The sequence below is a fragment of the Osmia lignaria genome, chromosome 9 (assembly GCF_051020975.1).
Source record: "Osmia lignaria lignaria isolate PbOS001 chromosome 9, iyOsmLign1, whole genome shotgun sequence".
NCBI lineage: Eukaryota > Metazoa > Arthropoda > Insecta > Hymenoptera > Megachilidae > Osmia > Osmia lignaria.
The window spans coordinates 5,644,322-5,662,891 of NC_135040.1; the positions used below are offsets into that span (position 1 = coordinate 5,644,322).

At 50.2% G+C, this 18,570-nt stretch overlaps 1 protein-coding gene across 6 annotated transcripts in view; it reads right to left on the reverse strand.

Moving 5' to 3' along the window:
* The window catches only part of LOC117607365 (protein bric-a-brac 1), a 125,214-nt gene that overhangs the window by 44,576 nt on the left and 62,068 nt on the right, over positions 1-18,570 (reverse strand). Inside the window, exon 2 of one of the 6 annotated variants that reach the window (XM_034331039.2) lies at positions 15,835-15,875. The exons of the other annotated variants lie outside the window; for them this stretch is intronic. Within the exon in view, the coding sequence (XP_034186930.1) occupies positions 15,855-15,875 (21 nt within the window). The 3' untranslated portion in view covers positions 15,835-15,854. Of the gene's footprint in view, positions 1-15,834; positions 15,876-18,570 lie in introns of those variants that run through there. 6 annotated transcript variants of the gene reach the window in all.

Consider the following 18,570-nt stretch of genomic DNA (forward strand, 5'->3'; position numbering starts at 1 on the left):
AGGATACACACGTAGGAACACGTTTGCTCCCTCTCCAAGGGTTCGTCGACTTTCTTCCGAAGCGAAATTTTGTTATCGCTGTGAAAGGCGCGAAAGAAAGTTGCTCGCGTTTACGAGTACCTACGTATTTTTCGAAGGACGTAGAATCGTTCCGTCGCGTGGAGAAGGAAAGACGAGCGTATAAACTGTTGTCTGGTACCGACCGCGGCAACCAGCGACGAAACGTTATTTGCGATCGCACCAAAATTTCTCCGTCGACGAGAGAGCGACAGAGAGATGTAGGGCGAGGGTGAGAGCGAAGGCCAGAAGAAGGGCAAAAGCGACGGCGACGGCGACGGCGACGGCGGCGGATGCATTTTGCACCGACTGTACATCCTATTCGCGCATGTGAATATATTAGGGTGGTTCTGCTCCCCCTTGGAACTCAAACACATACAAATTAACGATATTACTCGTACGTACGCGTGCTTACTGTCTGCGCTGGTCGGACAGAGACGTAAAACGAGGCTGGTACGGTGTACCGTATAACGCGTGCGACGAAGGGGTGGAGCAGCCTACGAAGCGCGCGCGCCACCCTTTACACATAAACGCACACACGATCGTGTACACTTTGCCGATGGGCTTGGTACGCGTAGCCGAGCAGGACGGGGATGAAATATTATAATACGTCACTTGGCAACTGTGCCGCGCCATCGAGCGGTGTATACCAAGTTTCAAATACGCTAATTCGAAAGCCACCCCTCGCGCGCGTTCCCCGTAACGCAATACGAGCCTCGGCGCTTCTTTTTCCCTCGAACCTCGAACCTCGAATCATCCCCTCCTCCTTGCCACCTACGATTTCCAAGATTTTCCAAGCAAAAAGGGAAGAGTTCGAGACTGGACTCGTCGCGGTTACGTTTAAGAGGTTCGCGGCGATGAATAGGTATACGTTTCCCCTCCAGTTTTTCGGCGGCCGTCGTTCATCACCCGGCCTCGCATTAAACGGCGAGCATTCACGGAGCGCAACGAGGACAAGACAGTATTTTACACTCTCTTCTCTCCGGTGTCGGTGGCCAAGGGGAATCGCAACCCTACTAGAGGCACTTGGGCGAGCAGAAACGGGCGCTAAATTTACCACCGCCGAGTGCACTAGCGAGCATCAGGCTCGAGGAAAAGCCATTTGATACGCGTGCCACTCTTTCAACTTTACTCCCGGAATCGTCTCGGCCTTGTACGCGTCCGCGATAACAGAAGAAACCTGGTTTGGCAAGCTCGAGAAATCTGCTTTGCCGTCGGCTACCCTCTGGAAAATCGTTGCAGAGAGGAATTGCTCTTTTGTAAGATACTTTACGGAAAAGACGCCCGGTATACCGTGTCTATTCGCGAGGGTGTGGTTTGATTAATGACCTATTCGATAGCCCTCCTCTTGCACCGCTTCCTCCTCTAACCGTACGAGGCGCGGGGATGCCTCGCATCGAGCGTACTATCGAATTCTACGTAAATACACTCGTACGGGAACGTAAGCCTGGTTCGTCGGCGTAAATGCGCCTATCTGCTCGCTCCGTGGTCCGTTTCAGAGAGTGGAGGGCAAGCGGAGAGACGTCAGGGGGTTCAGACAGAGAGAACGACTGGGGGGGGTGGCGAGGGAAACCGGGAGAAACAGAGTAGAGTATACTTACGTATACGCGAGGGTGTAGACGGAGGTGTACGAGGGGGTGGTAGTGCGACTAGTCTGCGAATACAGTGCACGGGACGCATTAATTTTACAGCGAGGAATATTCGCAACTTTGGCAATTTCGGCGCGTTCGAACGTCGTCGGAAGGTGGATTCGCGATCGCGAGCGGCAAAATGCTTTGACAAATTTGCCTCGATATCTCTGGAAAGTCCGCTGGCAGGCTCGAGCGCGCTCTAATCGAAAGGAAACATGGCGTCGCATATAAATAAGAATTTATAGACGATGAAAAATGCGGACGAAAGTTGGAGTTTCGCTCGAGTTTTCCACCCTCCCCCTTTCCATCTTCCTCTCTTTCCTCGCTTCCTACTCCTTTCTCTCTCTTTTCATCTACCCGCCCCTCTCTTTCGTCGTTTCCGCAACCCCCCCGCGACCCCCGGAGCCGTTTCGTCTCGCCCACCCTCGCCACACTTTCGTCATCCTTCTTCCCTCGCGCTCTCACGGCCGCCTCGCCGAGAAAGAAAGGGAAAATTTACGGGACGGGGTAAAAGTTTTGCGCGAAAAGCGAAAACTCTCGCTAATGGCTGTTTTTCTTGAGCGGAATACTTAAAAAATAAAAAGGAAAGGAAGAAGGAAAAAAGGAAGAAGACGGACGAAACGGAGGAAATAAAAACGAGAGAGTTACTCCCGCGGCAGCCGCCCTACACCGCACTTTACCCTCTTTCTCTCTTCGTGGAAGAAGTAAGAAGGCGTAATTTGCCGCTATTAGGCGACACCCTTCCTTCCTCTTCCTTCTTCCTCCTGCTATTTTACGCCTCGGCTACGCGACAACGCCAAACTATCGAGACCTTTCCGTCCTCAAAGTCGACGCGCAAGGACTCGATATATTTCGAAATATTTTTTTTCACCCTTGCAACAAGTACAACGCGTTACGAGAGTCTGCCCAGCTATTTACCTGTCACCCCACCCTGTACGTATGTAGGTGCTCCAAGAGTGGCGAGTACACCATTCCATGGCTCTCGTAAGCGAGCTAGAGAGAGTTCGCTCTGACCGGTGAGCAACTTTAATTATACGGCTACGGAACGAGGAGAGCGGTTCGATGCTCGGCCAGCATATCAAGATAATGGCTTCCATCGGCCGATCGTTCGTATATACCAATCCGCGGTAAGGGGTTGCGCTTGATTTCCATTGCATCGCGTTATCCCTCGCCGCCCGACCGGCCGGCCGACCGACCAGTCGATCGAAATGCTCTCTCTCCCTATTGCATTCCTCTCCATCTACTCTAGTTCTTCTCCTATATCGTCTATCGTCTACCATAGCGCCTTCGACGCAGCGAGAAATTGTGAATCGTGAATCGAGAAAAGCTGTTACGCCTTTCTTCGCCTCTCGGTAAAAACTTGGTCTAATCCGATTTCAGCGTTCCGAAACCGCAATGTTCGGATAAATACGGTCAACAGAGGCAGAAAGGATGGAATTTCGTACGATCGCCGCGAAAACAATTAATTTAAATGTAATTTTCCACATTTAATTCCAGCCTCGTTGGCATGGACCTTTTACAATTTCTCTTTTATCTTTTTTTGTTCAATGGAAACGAATTAATTTGCCACGATACGATACGATACGCTCGCACGCGCGTAGCATCGCACGAATAATTTACTGAACGGGAGAAAAAGAGGGGATTTTAATTATTTCAACGGTGAATTTTTTATCGCTTGTAATTCGAATACAAATTCCTTCGGTACTGACCGATCGGTTCGATGCAATTTCCCCTGATTATCAGCTGCCGATTATTAATTACGAACCGAAAGAATTCACCGTTTCTATCACTGAAACGCTACAAACGGTTGAAAAGTAGGAAAAAAGAACAATGGAAAGATTCGCGTGAAAGCGTGACACGTCGAAATTACCGGTTCGTTCGTATTTCACGGTTCGTTTGTAAGGAATACGTCTGGATATATGTATATCTCTCTCTATCGCTCTCTATCGCCGACGATTTCTAACAACGATAGAGAGATAATGCTTTACGCCACCAGTTTGATGCGGCTATAACGTGGACTGTATTAGAACAAAACGTATTCGGTGGGAGGACCGAGGATGGCACGTTGACGTACGTCAATTTGACGTGCACGCAATACGTCAAATTTGCCGTACCGTGTCAGATTCGCTGCTTCAAACGTGATCCGTCTCTTCTCTCCCTTCGTCCCTTCGTGGCAAGGTAAAATACATCGACCGGTAAGAATCGGGGAAAAAGAGAATCTTACGGGGAGGGGGATAACGAGTCGAGGGTTTTAATCCTAGCCGATCGAGAAACAATTCGATCGTTACTTAACGCGCCTAAGAAACGACGTTCGAAAGGCGTTGCGCGATAATCGGGTTACGAGCGGGAATAATCGCAACGCTTTCGTTCCGTTTAGCTTCTTTGCCAGCAAAGCTGCTTACGATTCCCAGAAAAATAATTAGATGCTTGACAATTAATTGTACTCGGGTGAAGAGATTACGCGGTGCGAACAATCGGCAAAACTTTCGGTGTCCAGAGAAACGTTTCGTTTAAACGAAAGTCACGAACGGAACGATCGCAAAAGACGGTGGGAAAGTTGGAAAAAAGAGAAGAATCGAAGGCGTGGGCGGGGGTGAAAAGCAGGCAGCTGCGGTACACGTCGCGCGGAGACGTACGAGGAACGAGAGGAGCATAACGCACACGAGTGGCAGGCCTGTGCACGCCGGAAAGAATCCGTAGTGTAAATAAAGACCCGTTCGCAACGCTGGCGAATGTTTGCCGAATGCATTAAGGCGGTAAGAGCAGTGCCCGGCGGATAACTGGTGACGCGATGTATCGCGCAGCACACGGGCTAAGGGACGGGTGGTTAAAAGGGCCTGGGGATCGGCGACGATGCGGCTTAAGGCCTATGTACCGCTCGGAAGCTTAACGTTTCGAGGGGCAAAGGGGTTCGGGACATACGGATGGCACGATCTGTGTGTCGCCGGCAACCTGTATCGAACGTAGGCATGTGCGGCCTAGGCAAGAGGAGAGAGCAAGCGAACGAACGGGTTCGATTCGCGTAGCTCTTGGCCACCACCAGCGCAACCTCCCCGATCCCTTTGTCTATGTCTTACGGCTTACATATAATTCCGTGTTTGCGGAAAAGATCGGGAACCCGTATCCGCCAGAGTACCCGCGTTTCCTACCCCTCTCTCATGCTCGCGTTCGTGTGCACGGATTTTTAATATGTCGTGCCGTAGGTGGATAAACGCGCACGAACACGAGGAACGCGATCGCGATCGCGTTCGCGACACAGACGCTTCAACCTTCTCCTACTTCCCTCCATTTTCTCTCCACCCTCTCCATACTCTATCCTCCCTTACTCCTCGCTTCTCCGCTCTATCGCGGATCACCGGCGAAGCCGGCATAATTAAAAATAGCTCTATTTTAAAATGCTGATCGCCCAACCGAACCCCTTCCTCCTCGCTCCGTTTCTATTCGCTCTCTCCGTCTCTCTGCTCGTTTCTTCGTAATATACGACCGTTCAGCCGGTAGTCGACTCGCGCGTGTGTACTCTCGCAAATAATTGCACGACGAGTTCGCTTGCAAGATACCGTCCGCGTCGACTCGCCATCATTTCATACGCAACCGGATCTCTCCAGGATCTGCCGCGAAATGAAACCACCATCGGAGAAACTCGTCCCCCTCCAATTTTTTTCTTTTTCTTTTTCTTTTTCTCTTCCTCTTCCCTTTCCTTCTTCTTCTGTACGTTGTTGAGAACCAGCCGATGATAAAGATGCGATATTAGTCGACGTATTTATAAATTCCAGCTAGTTTGGGAGCTTATTTTCTTGCCCGGGTCGGTGGCCGCCTCTAACTCTAACGCTGATATATTTTCCAGGAGCGCGAGACTATGAGGAGAGAGTGAGAGAGAGGACGAGAGAAGGAGAAGAGCAAGCTGGATGCGGTAGGTTGGGCGTAGACGAAGCGGCGGAGATAGGGGGTGAGTTATAAATTATAAGGCATTAGGGGGCCGGGCTGACTCCGGTGGATGTGCTCGTCGGATGTGTAAGGGGATGATTATGCCTAATGGTGAGATATTACCCGACTGGTATTACTTGGACACGGGCGCGGCCGTGTTCTAATCTTTTCGACAGGATTTCCTACTTTTCTGCCGTAGATGAGTCCACGAGTCCACGAACAAAATAATTCGCCCCGACCGTGACGCGTCGCGAACGCCGGTAGCTCGCGACAACGCCAAGGGCTCGTTGTCGTCTGCAATCCCTTCCCACCCCCGTTGCCAAACGACGAAACATGCCCGATAACCAGCAGATTTCACGGGTTACAAGATTTTTCCTACGTTCGCCTTCGAAACAACCTCTCCCTCTCATTTCGTAACCAGCAATGTTGTTCTTTCTCTCCTCGTTTTTTCTCCTTCGCGTTCGCTCCTCTTCTCCTGGAGCGACTTTAAAGGCGTCCAGAGGGAACTACATCCTGCTTTCATAGTTTTCACGACGCGTCCGCACGTTAAACGTGACGCACGACTCCCCGGCTTCCGCGAAACAAATTTTCGACCAGCTGCAACTTACTTTTTCAGCGTTCGCGAAAAATCACCGGGCCAGTTCCGAGGTTCGCGTTCTGTCATTTCGAAAAACGAATTAAAACTGACTCGTTCGCGGTCAATTTCTTTTCTCGATGGTAGCCGCTTTTTCGTGTCGTCGGCGTGGTCACGCGAACGGCTCGTTTCGACGGTCGGCGAGCAATCGAAGACGAGTCTACAGTGGAAGACGGGACTTTGTCGAGATTCCGCGGGAACAATCGAACCGGAAGGGAGAAAACAACCACCGACCGAGCGAAAAAACAAACTGAAAGAAAAGCCGCACCCTAAAGCGGGTGGAGGCTCTCGAGAATCGTTTTACAGGCATGTATATATAGATGTAGATACGTAAAGGTGGGAGGGTAGTTAAAGTCGTTAGCTAATATCTATTTCTTCGAGCGCCATTTTTCTCTCGTTCGTAAAACGCGAGTTCCTCTCGATGGGTGCGGCTGACACGCGCGTACCACGTAATACATACTTACTTATTGCGGGGCCAGCTTGAACGCAACCGTGTTTTCGCGTTTACTTAAGAAGAAACGAGGCAGCGGACAAACGTAACGGGATATCGGGACGACGACCCAGCACCGTGGAATTTGACGCTTCGCTTAATTATTTCTTTCACGTTCATACTCGCCTCGAACGAACGAGAAAGCTCTTATCGTTTCGAAGAACCAGGTATCTGCTAGTTGGAGTTTAGTGTTTTTTATATATATATATATATATATACATTGTATATTGTTGCAACGTTCGTTATTAAACGATAGAAGTTTGAAATCGCGTTAAAACTGTAACGCGCATTTACGACGAGAATAGAGGGGAACAAGGTTGCTCTTCGAATCGATACCATCGCGGCTAAAGAATATTTCTCCTTCCGAATAGAATTCAACTTTCGATCGATAAACGTCCTCGATGTTAATTAGCGGCAACGAAATTTTCTGTTCGCGAACAAACTTTAAAAACTTTCTTGTCGATTTAATTTACGAATAACTTTGAACCGATCGGAACGATTCCGAAGGAAGACTTTGATGGTAATTTTCTTCTTTGCCTGTCATGCCCCCCTAAAAATGGCTAAACGCCGAAAAGAAATGTTCGGCCAACGAACGAGTCGAGGCCTCGCAAAAATGTCGCGTGATTATCAGCTACGATTCTCGCGCCTTCGTGAGAATCGCTTGATCACACAAAGCCGAGGTTACTCGTCGGAGAAGAGCTACGTTATTTATAGGCAAGCCAACGACCAACGACCACCGCCCGGCTTCAAGATACGAATCAACCATTTTCTAAATCAGTTCCGTCGTTTTGTCCTCGTAAATCAACAAAGCCACCCCTCCACCTAGCGACCAACACCATCGCGAATTATAATTAACGGTTCTTCAACTAATAGACGCCGCGTCACGCGACCTTTCAACTCGATATCGGTTCGCCTTTCGACGAACGTCGTTCCACGCTCTTAACGTGCCTCGATCCTCTTCAACGCGTATTTAACGCCTTTCAATTCCGTCTTGGCTCTCGATCAAATCTCAACGCCACGCCGCGCGGTCGTTGCGATGATCGATTCCTTTCGTCGCGAACTGATCGCGAGCTTTACGGCGGTATGTGAAAATACGTCTGGTCGAAAGACAAGTTCGTTGCACGACCACATTCTCGATGCAACGGACGCGCGAAGATATTCGATTCAAGGTCGAGTTTCCAAGAAACTTCGTAGCCAATGTTTACCCCGGCGAAGCATTCTCCAGGAGCTTTGGAAAGCAAGCTTCCTGAACCGTGTCGACTTTCGTACAATCTCCCGATTAACTCGCTGCTGAGACGCGACTAAACTATTCACAGAATTTCCAGGTCGAGCACCTCGGTCCAATATCTATTCTACGGTTTTTCAATTTGCCCCGTTTGCGCGCGAATTTGTCTAAATTCTGGAGAACGATGCAACTGCCAAGGTAAAAATTGAAACAGCATCGAATCAGATAGAGAACGAATGGTAAAAAGAAACTTCGGGTCGCATCTACGGCAGATAGGACAGTGTAACAATGTAGAATGTAGAGTGTAGAGACAGTGGTAGGCGCGTACACGCGTCGAGCTGGCACGCATACGCATACACTAGACGGCGGAACAAACTTCGACATGAATTACTTAGATTAATTTAGTTGGGCGGCAGGGTGGTTGCCTGCCTGCCGTTGTTGCTTACTCTCCGACCTTCTCTATAACGCGCCACGATACACCCCCGCGACCACCATCGCCGGCAACAACACCACCACCACCAACCACTACCACCACCACCATCACCACCACCACCACTACCACCCTTACTACCACTAGGTGCTGCTATCGATTCTAGCTGCTGCTTTCGCCTAATTTTAGAAGCCTCGCTCGAAGAATAAATAGAGTTTCTATTCGCCCCGAAGGATTTAAGAATCGTTCCAGGGACCGACCGCTCCGCCCTCTTTCTCTCTTTACGCGTATTCCCGCCACGGAACTTTGCTCTTCACGATTACGATGAAAAAAACAATGTTCGATCCCATGTCCAAGTACTCGCAATCGATATATCACGTGATTCATCAAAATTATAACAAAATTATCCTGCCCTTTTCATCTGAAGATCCCTTTACGAGGAGAAATTACGTTCAGAAACGGACACTGAACGTCTTCAGTTCCGGACGATTCTCGCGGGACCGGTTTGTTTCAATTCGCTTACTTTAAATCTTTCGACTCACGTTTCCGCGACTCGAAGATTTTGCGATACAAAAACTGTTGAAAATTTTTGATCAAATCTGCGAGCAAAATAAAAAAGAGGAGGATAAAATAGTGAGAGAAAAGGGGAGGCAGGGGTAACAGGGGTGAGTTTCGCCTGGCGCGTCTACTCGGTGTCGTAGAAATAATAGATGAACCGGTTACTCGGACCGTGCTACCAGGGGGCTAAACAATGTTTTTCAGCCACTGAAATCCCCGTGAATTTTTCATAGACCCCTATGTTTTAACCCTTTCGTCAGGCCAAGAGGAAGGATTTTTCCTCCCCCTTCTTGTACCTGCTTCTCTCTCTTCCCCTTCATCCCACGACGCGTCTTTCTGAATAATGTAGTCATGGTCGCAGGCAGTTTCCGTCGCGCGTTGTCAAGCAAAAGCGCTCGATGATCGTCGTCGAATTTCAGGAAAGGCTCGAATTTAGGAGGTCGAGCGTGATTGCGAATCGAGCGTAAAGTTTCCAGCCAGTCGACAGAGGGGAAGACATCGGAGGAGAAAGGCATCGCGTACACCGTACGGTAAACGTTTTCACCGATTCATCCTTTATCCCGCATTAACGACGCGCCAAGGGGATGAACGACTTTTCCGATCAACGAACACCATCGCCAAGAGGCTAGAAGAATAATGACAGGTTTTTTAACGAGAACGCTGTTTCTTTCTTTCCTCCTTTTCCCCACTGTTATTCCCTCCCTCGTGTAAGCAGCCGTGCAATATTGATAAACCGCGAGCTACGTATTTCTGCTGCGTTGCATCGACGGGGGTGAAGGAGGGTCGATGCGTGCCGCCTAAGCGAGTGCGTGGGTGCGCGAATGCATACGTGCGTGCGAGAGCCTTTCTGCCTGCCAGCCTGCCTGCTTTACTGTCCGTTCGCTTAGCTAGCTGTTTGTCTGTCTGTGTGCATGCGCGTATACGCGAATACGCGACCACCTAGATGGCTATGGTTATAAGGGGGAGGACGAAGCAACAGACAGAAAGGCAAATTCTCGGAGTGGGAGAGTTACGAACAGAAGAGGAGGGTGCACGTAAAACCATTATGTAATTACATCTAGAACGGTCGGTCGAATGGGCGAGCTGACGAACGAACGAACGAACGAACGAACGAACGAACGAACGGATGGACGAAGAAACGACGAATGGACAGAGAGGGGAAAAGTCGAGGAACGCGAGAACGGAGAGAGAAAGAAGCGAACAGCTCGTCAAAGAGGGTGTGGAAGAGGGTCGAGTTGAATTTGATTTCAGAGAAAAGGGTTGATACCGCTACCGACTGTTCCGATCGCGTGATCTCGAGCTGCCTCTTGTCGGATACGTGTTACGTAGCCTGAGCCGGCAAGACACGCGGCGACGCCAAACACGCGCGCGCACACACCACGCCAGCAAACCACCGATGGACTAAACTCTACTAAACGAATGCTCAACACCCCTTCGATGTTTTTCTTCTTATCCTAGGACAAGAGTGTCCAGTCGACGTTTCAATGCTGTCCAGTCTACTTACGTACGTAGGTACATGCATATATACTTGTATATCCCACTGCCCACTGCCTCACAGACCCACCGACCTACACTCGGAACACTGACTACAGGTCCAATCATACTAGATATTCCTTTGTTTTCAAGAGGTTTTCAATTTGTTCTTTCAGAACGAACGCTATTTACTGTATCGTAGTATAAAAATCTGAAACACTTCGAACTGCAATAGTCTAACGCATGTTAATAGTAATAGCAAAGTTCTTCGATATCAAAGACTATATTCCATCACTCAGTCAGTGTCTTGAGCTCAGCCTTGCCATATTACAACAATAAGAGGAGCAGCAAGGGGAGGTTAATCCAGCCATTCTCTCAACACTAGGGCCATTAGGGCCGCTGGCGTCGGGAGTGGGGGCTCCGGGCGCCTCCGCATGCGGCCTGAGGTGAAGCCGGTACCGGGTGCGACCCCCGGTGTCGGCCACAAGGTAGGCAGCAGGGGGAGGTCTCAATTTCGACCTCCCCCGAGATGGGCACTTGTGGCCCAGGCGTGGAGGGCTCTGGGGTAGTACGCATAAGGCCCCACAGCCCTCATTTAGCGCCAGGGTCGGTCGTCGTGGGGTTTTAGTCAGTAAGAATCTGACACTCTCCCGCCGCCCACCGCCAGGGAACGGTAGGGGGTCTTATGCAAGATTTTCCCACGTAAAAAAAGGGGAGGGGGAGGTAAATTCTTTGGCCCTCTAGCGGCAAACATTTCAACTAAATCTCAAATGCTGAGTCAGCGCCATCTGGCGGTAAAAAAAGGAACTAAACCATGCCGAAATTTTGGTCCTCTAGCGGGAAAAATGCGAACTAAAATCTCGACCTCGAGTCAGCGCCCTCTGGTGGCGAAAAAAGGAACTAAATCTTGCATAATGCCTGGCCCTCTAGCGGCAAAAATTTCAACTAAATTTCAAAGGTCGGATCAGCGACCTCTGGCGGTAAAAAGGGGAACTAAATTATGCATAAATTTTGGCCCTTTAGTAATTGAGTAAATTAAATAATAACTCAGTTGCTTTTTTAAAATGATTTATTTGCCACGGCGCATGAAGTGAATACAAGTGTATGTTACAAGTATTTTAATAATGTTTCTAGTTTACTTGTTTTAATTAATTTAAAAAAAATGGTGTCGGAGGGAGTATAAATTGTGTTTTCAGTAACCTGTGTGAGGTGTAGTAAAAATGGGACTGGTAAAACAGGCAAAATTGTCATACCGGCTATTCTCTCTGCAAGCAGCCCTAATCTCATCTGGGGGTGTCTGAGACTCCAAAATGATGACCCCCGCGAACAAAGGTATGTCCGGTCTTCTTGTATCTGTAGTTACTGCTCGGAATCGAAGCATCGAAAGCAGCGGTGAGCATCTTGCGTCTTCTCCTCTCGTCTAACGAACCACTTTCAAACGATCCGTGGAATTTCCACATTCCACCGTCGCGTTTCGCTAGCAACGCGGATTTATTCGTTTATTCTCGGTCGCTTTCCTCGGCCGAGTCAAAAGCGACCGATTTTTCCGCGCGATCGAGCTCGACGAGAGGGCAGAAATGATAGGGGAGGGAGTCGGAGAGAGAAACGGAAGGAGGAATAGAGAAAGCGAGAAAGGGAGAGGTCTCGCGTACGAATCGAGGTGGTCGACGATGCGTCGGATCCCGGTCTTTGATTTTGTCCTGACGTGTAGGCATTACGGGATACGCTTTGGTCAACCTCCCGTGGAAAAGGCACCCTCCTGGTCCTGGATCTCCATTACGGTAGTCATGGCGACCGCAATTGATTCCACGGGGGTGAGGCCGGTCGAAGAGAACGGAGAGAACGACCGAGCGAGGCCGAGGGACGGCGGCACAAGGGTATTCGAGATGGCTAGAGGAAGCGAGAGAAAGCTACCAACGAAACGGGACAACCGATAAGAGACCAAAAGAGAATGAGAGATAGAGAGTGAGCGAGTCGGTCGGTCGGTCGGTCGTTCAGGAGAAGGAGCGAACGGAGCTCTAGAGAGATCGACAGAGGGCATGGTGTTACTATGGTGGTGCTACACGGTACTCGCTTTATCCGATACAATTCAGGCTAAATAGCACCGGTCAGTACTACTGCGTTGGATTAGAGATACGTCGCTCGTTTGAGGCGAGGTTGGTACAACCCCTCTTTCCCCTTTCCCCCCTTTTCCATAGATCTACGCTTTCACCCTCTCGACCCCAACCCCTCTCGCTTCTATGCTCCTGACGCGACTAACTCGCCGCCACCGCGATTCACGGCTGACCTCTGACCGCCGTCACCACCGCCTCCTCACGTCCGAATTACCCGCGTGCCACTCGCCTTGCTCGCTCTGTTCGCCATTCGTCACTCGCCCTATTCCTCTAGCATTGAGCATCGTCGAGCACCATCGATCGGGAATCGATTTCACGATCGGCTTTCAGAGAACGTTATTCCTTCGATTCTATCGCCCTCCTTAAAACCGTTCGTCCTATCTCATCCTATCTATTCGTACCACCGGTGCTCCGCGTATAACAGTTCACCGTGGGATGGCGAAATTTTTAAAACGTTCCAAGATCGCTGTCGTGTACGTTTGAAAAAAAATAAAATAAAAAGCGATCGCAAGAGAAGGAGAAAAACGGTGGAGGCTCGTTAGCATTAACGCGACGACACTCGTTTACACGGCACGCGGTATCGGCGTGTGCCTGCCGTTGCGTCGTTGGGCTAGGTCGGGCTTTCCGGGCTTTCCGGGCGCACGATACCCCGTTGAGTATTTAGTAGTCGTTTGTACCGTTCTCGAGAGTGTATATACGCGAGCAAGCAGCCAGCGGTAAGGGTGGCGAGGGTGGGAAAGGAGAACAACAGGAAGGAAAGAAGACGAAAAGGAAGGAGAACGGTTCGAGGCGAAGAAGGCGAGAAGGAAGAAGAAGGAGCGAGAGACGCAGCAGCTATTGTCCAAAGTGCCAAAGTTACATGGCGCGTCGTAACTTACATCGTATTATGTAGGTACACGCGAAGCTGCCACCGCCACCGCCACCGCCGCCGCCGCTGCATATACCTAAGGTACACGACCGCTTAAGTTTCGTCGAGGCGCCTGCTATCTCCCTCGCGACGAGCACCGTAAACAGAACGACCGAGGGTGGATGAGGCGAACGAAGACGAACAAGATAGAGACGCGCCGTGCTACGTCCGTCGGAACGATCGATAAAAGTGGAATTGTCATAACGCGAGAGATGGCAATAACGACTCGACGCAACGGCCCACCACGATTACAATGACACCGTTGGTACGCGCGAATAATCGCCCTTTGGCTCTTCTTCGAGAATGCGCGCCAGCCGAGGGGAAGCTGCTTATGCTTGTACCCTTTTCGCGAAACGACAAACGACTCTCGATAATTCTAGGTGACTCCCACTCGATTTTGTCAGCGGTTCCTCGCTTCAGACACCGTTTCTCTCGCGGCCGAGGGACAAGAAGAAAAGAAAGTGGAGAAACAGAGACGTACGAACAAAGGGACAAACAAAAGGATGTCAGCGTGTCGAAGGAGGGAAAGGGAGTTAAAGGGAAGAGGCTGGAAGGGCCGTAGCGAGGGTGATTCGGGTGTCGAGGGGCGGAACGACGGGCTGTCGAGTGAGCGAAAGCGTAACGATTGCGTTCAGGTACGCGCGCGAGGGAGCCTCGGACGCAGAAGAGGGCAGCCCAGTGGCATTTTGTAAATTAAATTTTAAATATTAAAAATAGCCGGCCGCGTTGTTTCTCTCTGTTGCCGCCGTGTGCTACCCACTCACCCCCCTTGTCGTCCCTCTTTCTTTCACCTTCGCTGCCGCGATGTTTTCCAAACGCCATACATCGCCAACTACTCTCCTCTCGACCCCTCTAGCTACCTGCCGCCTCCTACCCGATAACCTGCAACCCACTTACTCATTCGTCGATAATAATTTTATTCGAGGGTGAAAAATTGGTGTTTCTCCTCCTCCTCCTCCTCCCCCCGTCTCTACTCTTTCTCTCTCAAACCGTTTCCGTCCAACCGTACAGACGGTCGTTCTTTGTCCGCCGTTCGTATATTCTCGTGCTCGCTTTTTTCCTCTCCTCTCTCGCGGGCGCGACCGTGGCCGGCACGAAACGAGCAGGTAGCAAAGGTAAATCGGAGTCCCCATGCATACTGCAGAGTGCTTTTGATCGGGCCGGACCCCAACGGAATGAAATATAAAAATCGCAATAAAGCGTCACTACCGGTACCAGGGATGTTTCGATTCCGTATCCGGGATTCGTACCACTCTCCTTCTCGCGCTAACCTTCGACGCACAGATGAACGATATTATTCGCGCGAAACGCCAACCTGACCTTCCTTTCCTATTTTTTTTTATCTCTTTTCCGCTCCATCTTCGATCGTGTTCCAGGATCCAGCTTGTCCGACGACGAATCGTCACTTCACGGGTATAATTTCTCGAAAGTCAACGGACATTACTGGGAGCAATTTAAAATTTAGCCGAGACAAAGAGATCGAGCCAACTCGAAGGAGGCTGCATCGACTAGACGCGATGCTTCGATAAATAGTTAGAGCAGAATAAAAAGGCAATCCCTTGCTCGTACGGAGCGCATTTCGCGAATACAAGCGTGCGTATGCGTTCTGTGTATTAACACAGACGCGTACGTTCCAACGTAACCAGACTGATAAATGATTCATAGGATATTTTTCTCTGGCAGTCCTTGCCTCAGTTTCGCTATCTCGGCGGGCGCACCGTTTGCGAAGAAACTGTCGAGCATTAATATATACTTTATGCTTTATACTTTATATTTGTTTCGCCGGATACGACTGTGTGCACCCTCGTAGACGGTGGTCGTTGAACGTCGTTCCTTTTCCAAGACGAATAGCCGCCAACTCCACTACTGTTCCGCTATCTGCTAGGGTGCACTGTACGGTACGCGATCTGGCAGAACGTCGCCAGAGATTGCGTTTAAACGCGGCCCGCATCCTCGAAAATGGACGAAAAATCACGCGATGATACTTGCCAATAAACTGTACCAGAAAAGATTCCAGCGAAACAACGTTCCTACGACAATGGGGATCGCGAATGATTGACGCTGATTTCGCGAAGGAATTGCAAGAAACAATTCGAAACGAGGACACTACGGAAAGGAGGTTAATATCACGGAAAGTTGTCCGCGACCTTTGACCGATAGTGGAACAAATATAATATATTTTAGGATTTTCTACCGCGAATTCCCATCTGAATCTTGCGAATAATTTAAACGCGTGGATACAGAAACGAGCAAACGTTTAAAAATGAAACGACTTGAAATTTCTCACTGGCTTCGATATCGAACGGCCGCGAAATCGTATTCTTCGTTATTAATCGTGCCAGGTTAAAAACCAAGATGTATCACCTACCTAATCGCGCTCGATCCTTCGACGTTCACGCTTCAAAACAGAATCATCGATGGTAGGTACTCACCTGAAACAAAAAACAAACGATCGATTATTAAATATGATCGCGACGTAGTTCCGGTCGTAGAATTTTCCGCGTCTGCCACCTTCGATATCGTCACCGACAGGAAATGTAGACCGGGAAGGGGACATCGCTTTATAACGCTCGCCGAAAGAGATTTAGTAGTTTTAATTTCGCACCGGTGCTACCGACGCTCCCACGCCTCCCCCTACCAATCCCCTTACCGCCCCCACAGCAACTCTGGAAAAACAACCGTTGGAACAAAGACGCTTTCTCGTTATTCACCATTATTATTATTATGTAAGCGTAAGTGGCGGACCGTTTAATGGGCTCGCAGTTCGTGCAAAGACTCGAGCTGGCTCGCGGTTTTGCTTTCAATTCGCGTTTCGATTAAACCACCGCGCTCTAGCCGGTCGTTGCTTTTAAACGAACCGGCAACCGTTAATTTAATCGTCCACGGATTTTGGATCGTTCCCGGTGCACCGCGAGTACGGCGTACTCGAAGAAGCGAAATCCACTGGTTTTTTTCTCGCGAAGCGACTGTCGAACCGAACGTCGATTCGGCAACTCGTCGAGGAAACTTTAAAGATGAATGTTGCAATCACCGAGAGACGGTGCTTTCAGGAGTAAAGGGAAAGGTGAGGGTGAAGGTAGTAAGGGTAGCGCAGGGATTGGGCTGTGGGGTGGCGGTGGAAAGGGGCGCGGAGAACGGTAGGCACAAACATACGGGTAAGCGGGCGCGAAGGGTAGAGCCGCATACTAGTAGGAGGGAGGGAGGGAGGTAGGGAGGCCCGTCATAGGGCATGGCGTTCTGGCATAACTCAGAATTGCCTCGCTGCAAGGGTAGAATTGACAGCATAGCACTAACATTGTATGCACCCGCGTTATGTATTTATGTAAATGCATACTCCCCCATCCCCCACGCGAGTGCTCGAACGCTGCACCCTCTAACCCTTCTCCACCTTCTCTGCCTCGTCGAACCGCCCCTTTCCTTCTCATGCTGCCAAACAGGCCCAGGTTCTCTCGTTCGCAACCGGCCGATGGCAAGCTCTTGCACAAACTATACCGCTTGTGGACGCAGATATGTTATACGGGCGTACATAGCAATAGGTAGAGGAGAACGGTCTCTAGCTCTTTCTCTCTCTAGCCGTAGCTAGGTATACATATATAGTAGATAGAGCGAAGCGAGTGTGCATGGAATTTGCGTGAACGTACACGTAGACGCGCGTAAGGCGCGTGTAATCGTACACGGGTAGAAGCCGAGTTACCGAGGGTGAACGTGGTTGTCCAACGAGGACGGAGGCAGTTATCGAGGGAGGGGATTCGAGGGTGGACAGAGGGCGTAAGGGGAGAAAGATGAGACTAGACGCGAGTGCGTACGATCGTGAGAGAGTAAGAGAGCGAGAAATAGGGGTGGAGGGCAAGAGGGTGTATTCACGTAAGCGGCAGCCGAGTCTTGGCAAAGGATGGAGCAACGAGCCGGCGTCGCCACCGAGGCCGCCGACGCCACCGACGCCGTCGTGCCACGGTACACGGCATATACCATACACCGATCACATTAATCAGAGGTTATTGCGCGCATTCCTAATCATCCGGGCCTCTAACTATTCCCAGATTCTGATTGGTGCATTACTCGGCATTTCCGGTATGATTCTGCATTCCAATTGGCCGAGCGAGCCGCACCGCATCTACGAATTTCAATTTGCCCGGTGCCGTTACCGTTGCCATCCACTCATCCTCCTCCTCCTCCTCCTCCATTTCCTACCTATATCTCCATCGCCCGTTGCGTCCGTTTCTGCTTTTTCAAGAACAACTACGCGAAGAAATTTGCTTATTTCCAGAAGATCGATGATCACGGACGAAAGTGCGCGAAACTACCGTGCCGTGGAAGGAATCGTGGAAAAGATGGAAAGTTAGGCGTGCCGGTTAGAGAAGCAGGAAGAGAAGGAGGATCGTAAAAGTAATTTCGATTTCTGCAATTTCGGCGCGACTTCGATTCTGCCTGCGATAATCATCGAGTAATTAACAATCCCAGTTTCAATTCGGTCGCCGCGGAAAATAGCAAATTCGTAATATCCTACGATATTGCGGCCCTCGTATGGCCTCCACCTCGTGGCCCCTACCACCACCCCATCGCTGGAAACTCGGTGAGCGAGCGAGTATCCGAGTTATCGCCACCCCCTTTCCCACGGATACACCAACACCGCCTAGCCGCCTACCGTGTCTCCCGTACGAGTCCGATCAACCTGTCTCTTTCTCTTTATCCCTTTCTCTTCTTCTCTTTCTCGCTCTGCTGTGCACCGTTGCTCGACACAGAGTGCAGGCCGGACGCGAAACGAGTCCCCGTTCGTCGCGTCGCGTCGCCTTCGCTCTTCGTTCCGCTCGAGGCTTCCTCTTTCCCGCGTTCCGGGACCAGGAACGCGCGCGCGATTCTGCACATTTTCGAATTTCCTATTTGTAAATAAGCAATCAGGGAACGCGAACCGTTCGACCAGGGCTGCCAGAGGTGAGACAATTAATCATTTCAATTAACGGACAATTCGATCTCCAATCGTCGACCGAGAAGAATATTGGAAAGCCGGGGACAAACCGGAAGCTCTTGTATCTCCCTGCCTCTCGTTTCTCGCTCCTTCGTCCCCCATCTCCGTCGCCACCCACGACCCTTTCCCTCTCGATTCGTTTTATTTTTCACGCCGCTCCT